Source organism: Astatotilapia calliptera, chromosome 16, assembly GCF_900246225.1.
Source record: "Astatotilapia calliptera chromosome 16, fAstCal1.2, whole genome shotgun sequence".
In the NCBI taxonomy this organism is placed as follows: Eukaryota; Metazoa; Chordata; class Actinopteri; order Cichliformes; family Cichlidae; genus Astatotilapia; species Astatotilapia calliptera.
Window position 1 is genome coordinate 9,062,136 of NC_039317.1, and position 16,019 is coordinate 9,078,154.

A 16,019-nucleotide genomic window follows, 5' to 3' on the forward strand; every position below is an offset into this window, starting at 1 on the left:
AGAGAGATTGTCTGCTGGATAGCAATTATCAAAATGCATCACAACCAGTATCTTCTTGTAGCTTTCGAAAGACAAAGTTCAAAACTTGGCCTTGACTTGGCGTATACATTTGCTAAACATTTCATTGTAAGACAAAACAAAACAAAAAGCAAAACACCACCTCCATTTCTTTGATGAGAAATAAGATGTTAAATGAAAGCTGATGTGTTCATATCCTCCTGTGTGCTCAGCACCACTGCAGGAAGTGCGGCCAGGCAGTGTGCGGCAAATGTTCGTCCAAACGCTCCACCATCCCCCTCATGGGATTCGAGTTCGAGGTGCGCGTGTGTGACAGCTGCCACGAGTCCATCAGTGACGAGGAGTGAGTAACAATCAGCTTCTGTTGTTGTCATATACTGAGCCTTTGTAGCTTTCCCAGTGATTCGCACACTATAACCGCTGGCGCTGCCTTTGTGTCTTGCAGTCGAGCACCCACAGCCACCTTCCACGACAGCAAGCACAGCATTGTTTACATGCACTACGAGCCCACCACTGGAAATCTGCTCACCTCTGGCACTGACAAGATTGTCAAGGTCTGGAAAAGTACAAGGAGTGTCTGTTGTGTTTGAGAGTCTTGGATAAGGCGTGCGGCACAGACAGTAACCCTTAGCTAGGGGTTCGGATCATTCAGACATGAGGGTTATGTTTTCAGCCCGTTTAGACGTGCTTGTTTATGCTATAATCCCTGCTCTTAAAATAACTGCTCTTTTAGGGGATGACTGCCCCAGTGTCCGAGGTGGTAGTCAAGTCTTTTTTCAAGTATTTATTTATTTTAAGGAAATCCAGAGCATGTGAAAGCCTATAAAACACTGCAGGTAGCTGGAAACTGTGTGCTACACTGTGACTGTCAGTCTAACACCCATTAATAAACCTTACATCAGGATGTGTTGCGTATTTAGATTAAATGCTTGGAGAATCCGAAGTCACTCAGAGGGAACACATTTGTTTTGGGCCTCTCGGGCAGCTCTCACAGACAAAGTTGGAGACTGGCTGGTGAAGAGTGAGCTGGAGAATATTTGCTACTTAAGAGTCAGACGCCTCTTACAGGGAGCTACTAAAGTGGTGACTACTGAGCTTTCACACTGTGTTTGGCTGGTATGTGAACAGGTAGTTCTTTGCACTATGCACTAATGTAATTTTCCCTTTAGTAAAATAATACACAGTGCAGGCTTTTTCAATGTACTTGAAAAAGATTTAATTAAAAGAATTAAATTGTCTATTTTATATATATGACTAGCAGAGTAACTGTAATCACAACTGAGTTATTCTGCAGTACTCGAAACATTGCACGAATATAATCTAAAATAGCTAAAATCAGGTTTTCTCCGTTCTGGTCTCGGTTTTAATAACATGTCAGTTCAGTTAACTAATTTGCTTTCTGCCCTTTTGTCATTTATTTGTTGAGCTCCACCATAGAGAGCCATTAAGTAGCCACTCTGGAAAGTCAAATATGTGGAGGAGTCGATTTAGAGCCCGCATGTTCCTTCATAAAAACATTTATATTGGGCCCCAGTGTGTCAGTAATCATATTCTAAAACAAAGTGATAATGTACGTCACAGTATTTCTTCTTTGACCCACCCTGTTGACTGTATAACTGCCTCTCTGCTGATTACCAGTTCTAGCTACTGGGTCAAATATTGTTCTCCTATTTTTAAAAAATTCACGTCTTAATTTAGTCAAAAACGCGCTTAAATTACTGTCTTTTAAAAATTGCATTAGTTAAAGTCGACAAATTACATAGAGTATCTGATTCAAATCCAACAAACGGATGATGATAGTGTTGCACATGTCTGAGCTATGAGGGGGTCACAGAAACACAGCTTTAACTGTTTCTGCTTAAATGGACTGACGGTTACTTGTGTTTTGTCTGCAGCTATGGGACATGACTCCTGTGGTGTCCTGAGATCTGTGGATAACAAGCAGTCAGCAGAAATCTCTGTTTGACAAACTGTCGAGGTGCCAGTACCACTGGGAAGAGAAACAGGGTGAGAGCTCCAGCAGGATCGATGTCATCTGGATAATATTTAGCAGTTTTTTAACGTGTAGCGGTGGCTGTTGAACATTTACAGCGAGGGCACTGCAGGCCAGTGAAGCCTGAGAACCATACAGGCTTTGTTTGACACAAGGTTACAGAGAGTTGCTGGTGGACTGTGGGTCTCTCTGTGTATGTGTGTCTGTACAGTGTGCGAAAGGTTGAGGCATTTCCCTTTGTAAGTTATCGACACACCTCATGTACTTAATTTCCATGCATTCCTTTCCAGTTTCAAACTGGAAATTCATGAAACAGTCTTATGAAACCTGCTTGCACTGCGGGAACTTGTCAAACCCAGACTTTACTTTCTGTAGATGTGAAGCACCTTGTTAAACAGACTGGCAAAATCAAACGTGCATTCCTACTGAACTGGCTGCAGATCCTTAACAAAACAGGAGCTTATGATTTTCATTTGCACCAGCAGCTGTTCAGACCTGCACGTGTTGTTTTTTACCTTCTGCAGACAGAGAATTTAAAAGTGACGCTCCTTTTATTATATTCCATTTAACATTAGGTACCTGCCACCTGTTATAGTGACAACCTAAACTGTCACACTGACCTGTTTAACACCAAATGTCATCTTTTTGGCATAACATACTGACATAACCCTCAGACCCTAGGCTTTGTTGTCTGTATATACAGGCTGATATTACAAAAAATGTTTGTAGTTGAAATAGCAGCAAAGCGTGAGCCTCCAAACTGCCCAATTCTCTCACAAACTTACTTTCTTTTATCTTTTTTTTAGGTTTTCCCAACTATTTCATTTATTTTATTGTTTTAGTATAATCATCAATGCAGCATGGCACTCACATGTGTCCTAAGAGCAGAAAATACAATATGTTCATAGTAAGCACTGAACATTTGGGTGTTTTACAGGTGTAAATGTCAAAAATAGAACCTAAAATAAAAACAGCCTCGAGCAGTAAAAATAAATAAAACAGGTGTCACTTGTGTAGAAGATGTTCTAGTTCTTGCCTGTAAATGCTGCTCGTGAGCATGTCATTAATGCCTGCAAGTGTGCTGTTTCTCAGGTGCTTCACATCACTCACACTGTGTGCGCTTATTATACAAATCATGTTTTGTTTTTTTTGTTTTTCGTCTGGTCTGACCTGACAGTATCATCCGAGGGAGACTTTTTCTTAGTCTGCAACACCTGATATCAAGCACTAGAGGGAAGAAATAGCATAAAACGCAGCTTTAGTTCAGATTTATGCTGAAACGCTTGTGGATGGAAACAACTTAAAAAACCTGCATAAACTACATTACCTACATTAGGAGCTTTATGTCTTCTGTACGCACTGTAATGCTGGTGTGCAAACACATGGAGGCCTCAGATGTAGATGCACCCAGTCCACTGAGTGTTAAAAGACTGGATATCATGCAGACCTCGTGGCGTTTTCATACTGGTCTGGTAAAAAAAACTCCAGGCAAATGGATGCTCTTTGGTTTGCAACCTCACCATGCTTCTGTATCATGTCAGAACAAGCAAATTTGGAACAAATTGACAGTATGAGCAAGAAATCCAAAGTTTACAAGGTTGGGAAGTTTTCAAGGATACTGATGATACTGCAGACTCTTGTTGTTGTAGTGTAAGCACACACAGTGTTTATCTAAACCCACTGATGTGCAGAGCGCACCTTTCAGATTGTGTAATCTAGCATGAAGCCAGCTGACATTTTGTACTTCCTGTCCTTTACAGCTGTGGAACTGTTTTCTGAGATTATTTATTATTGTAAGTGTGGTTTAAACGTTTTTGACATTCAAAAGCACATATCATCAAGCTCGTCAGTGGCAGCATGCACAGAATAGAAAGTAAGCTAACGAACACGGCATTGATTTGTCCCCACTGTTACTGTTTTTAAACGTCTCGATACTGACTGACTTTACTGTCGATGCACTGGAATCAACAAGCAAAAATATCTCAAGTTCATGCTGTGAAGACTAAGTATGTCTTTAGTTATCATTACACTTGTGCTTTAATGATCTGCTCAGCCGATAACTATTCTTAGTGTTCGTACAGTTCAAGCCCAAAGATGAGATTTTCTACAACTATAGAACGATGGAAAACTGTACGTCACTTTACAGCCACGAATAAAAGTATAGCAGCTGTTTACTTGTGAATGTGAAACTTTGGGTACTAAGACTTTAAAGGTCCTTACCAGTGTTTCAGCTCCGTTATAGTAATTGTGTCATTTCGAATGCACGGCAAGCTCATTTATTGTCACTCTGCATTGAATCTAATGTAATGTGGTGCCTGCGTGGAACAGGAGTACAAAAAAATCCAAAGAACTGCAACAAAGCAGCTTTTTTCTTTGCTGGCATCATGTGAAGTGCACGTGGAAGTGATAATTGGTGCAGTCTGGGTTTTCACAATGATGTGAAAACCCAGACTGCACAGGAGATGCACATCTTTCTAGATACTAATATAGGATTTCTGCATTCAAAATGAATGGATGCAATAAATCCGTCTTTGGCCAGTGGTCTGTGTTTCTGTCCCAGGAAAGAAAACAATTGTTGTTGTGTCCTTCAATGTAATTATGTGTATAAATTACATATTAAAAGAGGAGGTATTCACCTGCTCAACTGTATTTGAGTCCAGTGTTTGTTTATTGGATCGCAGCTGTGATTTTGGGGCTCTTGCTGCAGTGTTGAGTTCTTTGACTGCAAACTGAAACCGGCAGATATTCGACGACTTTAACTGGAGTCTTCGTTTCAGCAGCTTCATCGGACTTTGCTCGGCACCACAGACTTTCTCCTTTTTCCCAGGTATTGCAACACATGACACATGCAAAAGGAGATGATCCACCCAGGGAGAAACGTCTTTAAAAATTACATTTGAAAGTAGCCAAAATACACCAGAAACACAGGTGCACACAACCCCTTATGAAGAAACTGCAAGTAAACAGGTAAAATTCTTATTTAATGAAATCAGATAAGAAATTCAACATAAATTAAAATGCATAATTGTTAGTGTGTACATATATGTTCATAAGCTTTACAAATAGGAAGTATATATATTTATTTATTTATTTTTGATTAACCAAGGAGCAAAAATAAAGTACAAGTCATCTTTCCGTAAACAACCACATTTACTTCACTAGATTTTGTTTTTCTGTATATTTTAAGTAAAGGTTGTTCTTGGAGGTTGAAGCTTTTCTGTATATTAAAAAAAGATTGTGTAAACATTAGTAATCTGTGACGAGTGCTTGTTCTTTTTCCTTTTACAGAAACTGTTTTTTGAGGTATTAAGGTTTGAACTTTTGGGCGAACTCGTCCAGCGCTGCCAGAAGCTTCTCCTCCTCTTGCGGTGTTGACCGGGAGGAGGCGAGGGGCAAGTGTGTCGCCACTCCTTTACGATCTGAAAGACATTTTATGCGAATACATGAGACCTAACACAAAACTGTGACATTTAAGTGATCGATTATAAAAAGTTTAAATATAGGAGTTTTGCAGCATCACAAAAACATGAATGTGATGGCATGCCACACATGGTAAGCTCCACACCTCACCACCAGTTGATTCACCTTAGTTTAATTTACAGTCACTACTTTAAAATATTCTACTTATTGTTCAATATTGTTTCTTTATTAAATGTATTTATTTTTCCATCACACCTTCCAATGTTTATATGGCGTGCACACATTAACCTTGCAAGGTCAAAGTTCTGTTTTATGTTATATTAATACATCTTTCTTTGTTTGAGTTACCTGGGGTTGGCTTCTCCTCCTGTCTGGCAAAGGGCTGGGAGAGCTGAAGTACCACTGACAGCCTAATTGGATAGCACCACATGCTTCATTGCCTGGGGGGTGTTTCATGCGTGTTTAATTGTTTTGTATTAGTTGGTTATATGGCAGCCATCTTGTTTTCCCCGTGTGTGTCATTTGGTTTAGCTAAACCAGTATTTAAGTTCCCCGTGTGTCATTTCAGCAGGTCAGTTTATCTGATGTTTGTTTGAGGTTTTGTTAATTATTATCTTGAGTTGACCTCTTTTATTGGTCTGCCTGTTTAAGTTTTGGCTTTGTTAAATATATTTTCATATTTTTGGGTCAATAAAACCCCTTTTTGAATTTAAACACCTGTGTCCTTTATGCTTTACTGCTTGGTCCCTGACAATGAACATCTTTGATCAATACTATTAAGCTACAATTACGCTCATGAATCACTTTTGCAACAAACTAAATAACCTGTGATTACAAATTTCATTTATGACTGTAAAAATGACAGAGTTGATTTTGCTTCTGATTTATGCAAAAAGTGAAACTGCTACTGGTCCAGGTGTTCAAATCTATCGGTGGTTTTTCTGCATGTTACGATCTTGGCAACAGACAGTCTCTACCAGCTGATAGAGCGCAGACAGTTCTACTGCCTGCAGTAACGTCCGCTATCGTGGAGGAGCTAGAGAGGAAACGACTGAATTTCAATGCTGGAGCTTTTTCCAGCAGTCATCTTGATCATCACGGGGAATGAGAGGTGTTTGGACAATAGTATGGATGAGTCTGGTGATCTGTAAGGCGCCAGTCTCGTTACAGCGAGATTATGACAGACTCATAATTCCCAGACTACTGTGTGACTGTAGCTAGAATTTTTTGGGTGGACAGGGACCCAAAAAAGTCCATTAATCTGAGTGTTAAGAAGAAATATGGAGGGATTTCCTTATTTGTGATTGAAAGCGTAGTTTAATTCTAGACATGTTACTGCGAAACAACGTTTCTGTGGCCTCATTATTGAAGTCCCAGCTGTGGGAACAGTCATTGCTGCTGCTGGTTGAATCCAGTTGAAACTGACACAGATGTCATTCAAATGAAGCATTAGTAAAGTATTAGCAAGTGCTTAATACATAATTTATATCTTTTGCTACCCTTCAAGTTCCTTAGTTTCTCTCTGTGATTACAGAGAAAACCATGTTAGATATTTGCAAGTCTGTTTCTGACCTTGAAAGAAGAGCCCGCTCGGTTGCTTGGCGGCTGCTGCGGATATGGCGAGCCACACCACGGTGTCAGCTCCCATGGCCTCTGTCCTCAGCTTGGACTTCATCCTAGCGTGGAATGAAGGCATGGAGGTCTGGACCGCTACAGAGAGAAAATTCAAAACTTAAGTCACAGAGACAACATTCTCTTGTCAAAGGTTGTTATTCCATGAAAAACCTTTGTCTTCCAGTTAAATTCTTAAGTTTTAAAGTATCTTTCTTTTCTTCACCTGGTGTGTCTGCCCAGCCGGGGTGCATGCTGGAGAAGTGGATCTCTTTGTGCTGAGCAGCCCATCTTTCTGTCAGGATCACCTGCTGCCTCTGCCAGACAAAGAAAAAAAATGCATATCAATATAAATACCACAACAATTCCTCTGTAGACCGCTACGTCTTTCAGTCACTCTACTTTATTCTGAGCGTAGGCCATGGTCCCGTCAAATGTCCCCTTCTCAAATTGGAGGTCGTCCACGTCCAATTTCTGTGTGAGCATGCCACCTGAAGACACAGTAATCTGGAGCGGAAACAGAAGAAATCGTTCATTTTCAGTCGTGCATTTGTACATCCTGGTTATTTTTTTGTGCGGTTGTAATTCAACCCACCACTCTCGGGTCTTCGACCTTCTTCAGTGCAGGTATCAGTGCAGTGGTGAGGATGTATGTACCTGAAAAACAAAGTTACGCACAAAAGAGTTTTTATTTATAGCCAATATTAGTCTTTCACATACTTTTTTTGTTACAAATTTGCAGAAATGACATTAAATAACAACATAATTTGTCAAATAAGGCCAAAACCAGTGATCATTACAATCACCTCCCCTAAATTTAAATACAAAATGCTTATTTTAATGTTAATATTTTACATTTTGCCTATTTTGGAAGTTTTTTTAAGACCATCTTAATTACAGTCAGTCCTGAGAAGTCATTTTTGCAGGAAAGAAAATGTTGAACACTATCATTTTACACAAAGTTACGATTTAAAAACCCCGGCTTCCTTTTTGTTGTTAAAACTTCCATCTGAAATATGTGTTCTCGTCTTACCCAACGTATTTGTGGCAAAGTTCTTCTCCAAACCCTCCTCAGTTAGTTCTCTCTGGTTGACCATACAGCCCGCATTGTTGATCTGAGAACCACCATAAGCAGATTGAGATTAACGTTAACGTTAAAATATGTTTACTGCAGATGAGCCACAACATATCTGCAGTTACCCACCAACACATGCAGTGTGTTGTTCTGTGAGAAGCTCTGCGCAAACTCCCACACTTGCCTGGCGCTCGACATGTCAACAATGTGGACGTGAACATTCTGGGAATAGACAGGAAAATTAAAGGTGTGGGTTAGTTTTAAGTCTAATCTAATTGGGTGGAAAAGCAGGTATGAATATTCTCATCTATTTTGTTTTGTTTGATTGCTTTATTTTCATTCACGTTTCTTGACAGAACATTTTAAAAATCTGATGGAAAAAAAACAAGAATGTGAGCATATTTTTATTAAAGAAAAAGCAAAGCTTCACTTTATTTCTGGGAGAGAACTCCTGTATAAAAAAGAAAAAACTCAGACAGATGAACAGTTAAAATCTCACCTCATTTTTACTGCTTTCAACAATTTCACCTTTGGCTGCTTCTGCTCGCCCCTTGTTTCGACACACCATGTGAACCGTTCCCCCTACAGACACAAACGAAAACATGATCAACATTTGACACACACAAATACCAGCAGGAAAGAGGAAAAGTGCCTTCTGTCAGCTGTGAGACTCTCACCTCTCTTAGCGATTTCCTGCGCTGCAGCTTTCCCTATCCCGCTGTTGGCACCTGTCACCATGAAGGACCTTCCATTCAGGTTTACATCCAGGTCAGCTGGAACAAAATGCTTTGCTGCTGCTTCATAGCCACTCCTGGTACGAGCAAAGAGGAATGTGTGAGCACATTACACTGTCACCCATATTTCTACATGCACTGATGTAACAGTGTCATCACTATTGGGTGTGGTTACTAGGATACAATAAGCATACCATAAGCAAATCACAAAATATAACGGCCTAATAATTTGGGTAATTTATCAAGTAAAACAGTCTTCCTCCAAATGACACTCTCCTGCTTTATACATGTCTTTATCCACTGTGTTAATTTGGGTTACTGGTCACGTCAGAAAACATGTAAGAAGCACTTTCACTGTTTCAAACATCTTGAGGTTGTAGTCTTGATTATACGGTAAGCTTGCAGCATTGTGTAATCGTTTACCTGTAGCATGCTGTCGGACACAAACGCGCAGTAACCGAGTGCTATCACTAACAAAGCAAACATGTAGTTAAACTTTGGGCGGCGTGTCGGAAGGTTATGTAGCCTATATGTACCGCAAACAATTAAGACTACAAGTCATTTGACTACATAATAGAGTCCTATTAGAAAAGGAAACTGTCTACTTACTTTGTATACTCCTGGAGTCCTTTGACAAGCCACACAGTATTCCTGTAAAAGGACATTTTAATACGCGCAGCTTCTCTACACAATTGGCTCTTTAGTCGCCCTAACAGTGGACACAATCCAGTATTTGCGTTTCATAAGGATGACTGCAGCTTGTTATGTAGTAAGCGAAGGTCTGTAGTGAGAGATGGGCGGAGAATCACGTGTATAAGCACCGGAAGTGTATTTCATAACGTATGTATACTGCCCCTGGCGGAAATGTTTGCTTACTGCTGTTCCGTAAACAGCTGCGAAACAAACCATCCTTTCATTTAAACAAACAAATTTAAGCTCAGTTTGAACTGATGTCAAAGAACCTAAAGGAGAAATGGCTGTTCGATGCATCTCTGGCAGTCACAATCGTGACACAGTGAGTTATAATTATATGAGTGTTTGTTTCGGCTCGTTCGACAGAGTTGTCAGGATGGCCGAGTGGTCTAAGGCGCCAGACTCAAGGTTAAACCTTCCTGTAAAACGGGACTTCTGGTCTCCGAATGGAGGCGTGGGTTCGAATCCCACTTCTGACAATACTTTTTTTCTTTCTGTGGGCTACGCTGATTTCTTTCGTCGTTCTTCGCTAACTACGTTTATATAACATGTTATCTTACAGGATACATTATCGTCCCTTCTCCGCAAATGAAAAAACATGACAGTCTTAAAACACTGACATGTTTTAAGACTACTATGCATTTTAATACTACTAATAAACCGTGTTTACGTTTAAAAATAAAATACGGAAACAGAATCGTAGTTTATAATCCGCACATTTCTCCTTCAGGGTAATTCATTCATAATCACATGTCAGTTCAACTACATGTAAAGTGCTGCCAGAGACAATAAATAAATAAATAAAAAGTCGAGTCTGTGCTTAAAAAACTGTTATGTATTTTACTTAGATCTCCGTCTCGGTCTTGAACTGATAATTTATAATATATGCTTAAAAACTTGAGTTTACCGTCTTCTGGCCTCAGATATCCAGGAGTACATATTACCAGTTCATTTAAAGCTTTCCAAACTGCAAATTTTAATCATTGCTAACCTATGTAAGGTTGGCTTTTCAAAGGTCAGCAAACCTTCCTGTATAACTTCTTGGTAGGATTAATATTATAAAAATGTTTTTCCCACTGATTTCATCATTTATATGGGCAAACAAGATTACTCAACCAAAATGATTGTTTCCACTTGGGAGCAGGTACTTCTTAGGTTTGGCGAAGATTACTGGGACAAAGTAGGCTAATTAACAGAATTCATACCTCATTTTCATCTGCATATTCGGTTTAAGACAGTATACAGATTACACATCTAAAATATACAACGGCATTCCTGACCTGTGCAACAGATGCAAAACCTCCTACCTGTTAATTAACTCATATGTTTGTTTGTTTTTTACCTGCCCAACACTTCAGTTATATTGGACTTTTTATTTTGAAGTGCTCTCTCATGTTTTGAGTGTTACACAATCCTTGTCCACTAGTTTCTCCTTTTTTGTGTTTCTGAAGATTCCACCCTAAACCTTAGCCGTAAGCAGCTGGACGTTATAGCTTTCACTTCAATGCTGGCACAACGTAGAATTTTGCGGTCTTGAAAAACTTCTCACCCTGAAAGATTCTATGTTCTTTTTAAAAATGGAGAAAATAAAATTCAGACTCAGAGGAAATGCTAATAGGTTTTCACAGGTGTGGCAGCAATTTATCATTTATATCACTTTGAATACCTTGTTTTTTTTTTTTTGTTGTTGTTGTTTTAATTGAGGGTGGTCTCTCTGTGTGTGTTTTATTTACTTATTTATTCATTTATTTCTGTTATTGGATTGGACCTTGGGATGGGTATTAGTTATATGCTGTTCAGTAGTTCTCAAAAATCATTCAAATTGTAACGGCCTGAACTGTATTGAGGTATGTCTTTGTATCATTGGTACTTGTTTTATTAGGCCTGATATATCAAACTACATGTAAAAATTCTATAAATAAACAGGATCCCCCCCCCCAAGAAAAACTTCACTTTACCAATTTTCATCTATTAATCAATATATTGATTTTGCACGGGTCACTTATTAATTCTTGGAACCCATTTTATACGAAATTTGTCTCGTTCAAATCTTTATTCGTCAATCGAGATTTTCTTTATTAGTGTGAATGCTTGAAAAGCATTCACAGTATTGTTCTTCTAATCTTTATTATTAGTGTGAATGCTTGAAAAGCATTCACAGTATTGTTCTTCTAATTAGTGTGAATGCTTGAAAAGCATTCACAGTATTGTTCTTCTAATCTTTATTATTAGTGTGAATGCTTGAAAAGCATTCACAGTATTGTTATTCTAATCTTTATTATTATTATTATATTTTATTTTTCCGTACGTTTTTTGTAAGCCTACTCCTTCAAAACCGTTCAACTTAGAAAAACCATTCAAACACCGTTAGATTCCTATTCTTTTGGACATGAATGCTTCTACTTTTCTCATTTTTAACATTTATATTTTTAATTTTATTCAACTTTATTTAACAAAAATTTATAATGTATTTCAATGGAGAGACCCTTCAAATTCTCATTCAACTTCCTCCTCTTTAAACTCTTACTACTTCCACATACGTTGACATAGAGCCACCATTCAAACTTTAAAACGAAGACAAGACATTCAACTATTCAACTTGTATTTATCTTTTCAATATCTATTATACTTTTTCTTCAGTTCCAGTTTAAGTTTCATGATGTTTTTTCACCCGTTTCAGAGTTTATAATGGGTGTGTATGGGACGGAATGTTGGGGCTAGAGTGAGACAGCTCAACTGCTAGAGTGAGAGGAGCAAAAAAATTTATCTTAAAATCTTTTTTAAAACTGCTGCTGTGTCCGCAGCGTTTGCTCTACAGGTATGATTTTACCCTCAAAATGTAGCCATCGCTGTCCTCTTTCATCCAATGTGTTTACTATTGTACTAGGTGTTATGGTTTTTTCATAAATGTCACCAATGCACAGCCTCCTCCCTCCAACTCTTCCATAGACTCTAATGTTAAAATGGCTCAGAAGGTTCGTTTGAAAATCAGAAGAGCATGGTGTCTTTCCACTGTCACCACGTCCATATAATAAGCTCCACAGGCATGAAAACTGAGAATTAGGTAGACTAGACATTGCTGTCGCTCACGGTGAAAGAATTTTGTCAATACGACTTTTACTTTTCATTTGGGAGCGATTTGTTTCGGCCTGACTTTTCTGTTCATTTTAAGCAGCAAAAGTGAGGCGCATGTCTGTGTACGTGTGTATGGAGCCATTGGGTGCGGTCACTATAGCAACCAGGCTCACACCTGCCTGCTTAACGAGCTCTGCCTGCCACTGTGCCAATATTCATCTTAAGCACTTCTCTTTCAACTGCTGCTGTGTCCACAGTGTTACAGCCATCATTTTACCCTCAAATTGTCGCCATTATTGTTCTCTTTCCAACACCGTGTCTTTCAAAGCTCAGGCATTTAAACTTTTTAAACTGTGTGGATCAAAGTGGAGGGATCACATTTGAGTCATTCAGTGATTCAAAGAATATGACCTTTTAATATTCATTCAGATGTTTTCTGACTCTAAATGTTCTTTTCTCATTTCTTAGGGTTTTCTAATTTACATTTAAAACATTTTCAGTTTTTTTCCAACTTCTTCTTCTGTGTAACCTTCAGCTTTTAGCAGTTCAGCACCTTTGTTTTCAGGTTAAATTCGGTTTTTTTTTTTATCTCATTCAATATTTTTAACTCAAAATTCAGCAATTAATTCATTTCAGTGCATACATTCAGATTCAAGCATTCACACTGCAGTTTCTTCAGAAAATGCACTTTCTAGTTATTTTTTCCTATTCCGTACGTTTTTCGCCGACTATCTCCTTCAAAACCGTTCAACTTAGAAAAACCATTCAAACACCATTAGATTCCTCTTCTTTTGGAATGGTGTGCTTCTATTTTTCTCATTTTTAACATTTATATTTTTAATTTTATTTAACTTTTTTCAACAAAAATTTCCCATGTATTTCAATGGCGAGACCCTTCAAATTCTCATTCAATTCACTCATTTTTAAACTCTTACTACTTCCACATACGTTGACATAGAGCCACCATTCAAACTTTAAAACGAAGACAAGATATTCAACTATTCAATTTGTATTTATCTTTTCAATATCTATTATACTTTGTCTTCAGTTCCAGTTTAAGTTTCATGATGTTTTTTCACCCGTTTCAGAGTTTATAATGGGTGTGTATGGGACGGAATGTTGGGGCTAGAGTGAGACAGCTCAACTGCTAGAGTGAGAGGAGCAAAAAAATTAATCTTAAAATATTTTTTAAAACTGCTGCTGTGTCCGCAGCGTTTGCTCTACAGGTATGATTTTACCATCAAAACGTAGCCATGGCTGTCCTCTTTCATCCAATGTGTTTACTATTGTACTAGGTGTTATGGTTCTTTCATAAATGTCACCAATGCACAGCCTCCTCCCTCCAACTCTTCCATAGACTCCAATGTTAAAATGTCTCAGAAGGTTCGTTTGAAAATCAGAAGAGCATGGTGTCTTTCCACTGTCACCACGTCCATATAATAAACTCCACAGGCATGAAAACTGAGAATTCAGTAGACTAGAAGCTGCTGTCACTCACGGTGAAAGAATTTTGTCAATACGACTTTTACTTTTCATTTGGGAACGATTTGTTTCGGCCTGACTTTTCTGTTCATTTTAAGCAGCAAAAGTGAGGTGCATGTCTGTGTACGTGTGTATGGAGCCATTGGGTGCGGTCACTATAGCAACCAGGCTCACACCTGCCTGCTTAACGAGCTCTGCCTGCCACTGTACCAAGATTCATCTTAAGCACTTCTCTTTCAACTGCTGCTGTGTCCACAGTGTTACAGCCATCATTTTACCCTCAAAACGTCGCCATCGTTGTTCTCTTTCCAACACCGTGTCTTTCAAAGCTCAGAAATGTCAACTTTTTAAACGGTGTGGATCAAAGTGGAGGGATCACATTTTAGTCATTCAGTGATTCAAAGAATATGACCTTTTAATATTAATTCAGATGTTTTCTGACTCTAAATTTTCTTTTCTCATTTCTTAGGTTTTTCTAATTTACATTTAAAACATTTTCAGCTATTTTCCAACTTCTTCTTCTATGTTAAACGTCAGCTTTTAGCAGTTCAGCACTGTTGTTTTCAGGTTAAATTCAGTTGTTTTTTTGTTTTTTTTTATCTCATTCAAAATTTTTAACTCAAAATTCAGCAATTAATTCATTTCAGTCCATACATTCAGATTCAAGCATTCACACTGCAGTTTCTTCAGAAAATGCACTTTCTAGTCTTTATTATTATTTTCTATTCCGTACGTTTTTCGCCGACTATCTCCTTCAAAACCGTTCAACTTAGAAAAACCATTCAAACACCATTAAATTCCTCTTCTTTTGGAATGGTGTGCTTCTATTTTTCATATTTTTAACATTTATATTTTTAATTTTATTCAACTTTATTCAACAAAAATTTATAATGTATTTCAATGGGGAGACCCTTCAAATCCTCATTCAACTTACTCATTTTTAAACTCTTACTACTTCCACATACATTGACATAGAGCCACCATTCAAACTTTAAAACGAAGACAAGACATTCAACTATTCAACTTGTATTTATCTTTTCAATATCTATTATACTTTTTCTTCAGTTCCAGTTTAAGTTTCATGATGTTTTTTCACCCATTTCAGAGTTTATAATGGGTGTGTATGGGACGGAATGTTGGGGCTAGAGTGAGGCAGCTCAACTGCTAGAGTGAGAGGAGCAAAAAAATTAATCTTAAAATCTTTTTTAAAACTGCTGCTGTGTCCGCAGCGTTTGCTCTACAGGTATGATTTTACCCTCAAAACGTAGCCATTGCTGTCCTCTTTCATCCAATGTGTTTACTATTGTCCTAGGTGTTATGGTTCTTTCATAAATGTCACCAATGCACAGCCTCCTCCCTCCAACTCTTCCATAGACTCTAATGTTAAAATGGCTCAGAAGGTTCGTTTGAAAATCAGAAGAGCATGGTGTCTTTCCACTGTCACCACGTCCATATAATAAGCTCCACAGGCATGAAAACTGAGAATTAGGTAGACTAGACATTGCTGTCGCTCACGGTGAAAGAATTTTGTCAATACGACTTTTACTTTTCATTTGGGAGCGATTTGTTTCGGCCTGACTTTTCTGTTCATTTTAAGCAGCAAAAGTGAGGCGCATGTCTGTGTACGTGTGTATGGAGCCATTGGGTGCGGTCACTATAGCAACCAGGCTCACACCTGCCTGCTTAACGAGCTCTCTCTCTCACTCTGCCAAGATTCATCTTAAACACTTCTCTTTCAACTGCTGCTGTGTCCACAGTGTTACAGCCATCATTTTACCCTCAAATTGTCGCCATTATTGTTCTCTTTCCAACACCGTATCTTTCAAAGCTCAGGCATTTAAACTTTTTAAACTGTGTGGATCAAAGTGGAGGGATCACATTTGAGTCATTCAGTGATTCAAAGAATATGACCTTTTAA

General features: G+C 38.4%; 2 protein-coding genes and 1 non-coding gene across 3 annotated transcripts in view; 2 read left to right on the plus strand and 1 right to left on the minus strand.

The window, feature by feature from the left end:
* Positions 1–4,660, plus strand: part of wdfy2 (WD repeat and FYVE domain containing 2) — a 30,872-nt gene extending 26,212 nt beyond the window's left edge. Inside the window, exons 10-12 of the mRNA XM_026144022.1 lie at positions 231–361; positions 464–572; positions 1,914–4,660. Of these exons, the coding sequence (XP_025999807.1) occupies positions 231–361; positions 464–572; positions 1,914–1,943 (270 nt within the window). The 3' untranslated portion in view covers positions 1,944–4,660. The remainder of the gene's footprint in view (positions 1–230; positions 362–463; positions 573–1,913) is intronic.
* Positions 4,661–4,971: 311 nt separating this feature from the next.
* Positions 4,972–9,659, minus strand: dhrs12 (dehydrogenase/reductase (SDR family) member 12). Its single transcript, XM_026144023.1, has 10 exons — positions 9,461–9,659; positions 8,795–8,928; positions 8,617–8,699; positions 8,247–8,339; positions 8,076–8,157; positions 7,638–7,699; positions 7,445–7,549; positions 7,269–7,359; positions 7,004–7,141; positions 4,972–5,430 (listed from the first exon to the last, which is right to left on the minus strand). The coding sequence occupies exons 1-10, from the start codon at positions 9,514–9,516 to the stop codon at positions 5,318–5,320; spliced, it is 957 nt and encodes a 318-aa protein (XP_025999808.1). The 5' UTR covers positions 9,517–9,659; the 3' UTR covers positions 4,972–5,317.
* A 255-nt stretch (positions 9,660–9,914) lies between these two features.
* trnal-caa (transfer RNA leucine (anticodon CAA)) lies at positions 9,915–10,023 on the plus strand. The gene is made up of 2 exons: positions 9,915–9,952; positions 9,978–10,023. It is a non-coding gene; the product is annotated as a tRNA-Leu (tRNA).
* The last annotated feature ends 5,996 nt before the right edge of the window (positions 10,024–16,019 follow it).

Excerpts from the sequence above, each read along its gene's own strand:
- dhrs12 (XM_026144023.1), bottom strand. The coding sequence starts at position 9,516 with ATGTCCTTTTACAGGAATACTGTGTGGCTTGTCAAAGGACTCCAGGAG. Across the intron at positions 8,929-9,460 it reads GGACTCCAGGAGTATACAAA|GAGTGGCTATGAAGCAGCAG; the intron begins GTAAGTAGACAG and ends TGCTCGTACCAG. Across the intron at positions 8,340-8,616 it reads TTGAAAGCAGTAAAAATGAG|AATGTTCACGTCCACATTGT; the intron begins GTGAGATTTTAA and ends GTCTATTCCCAG.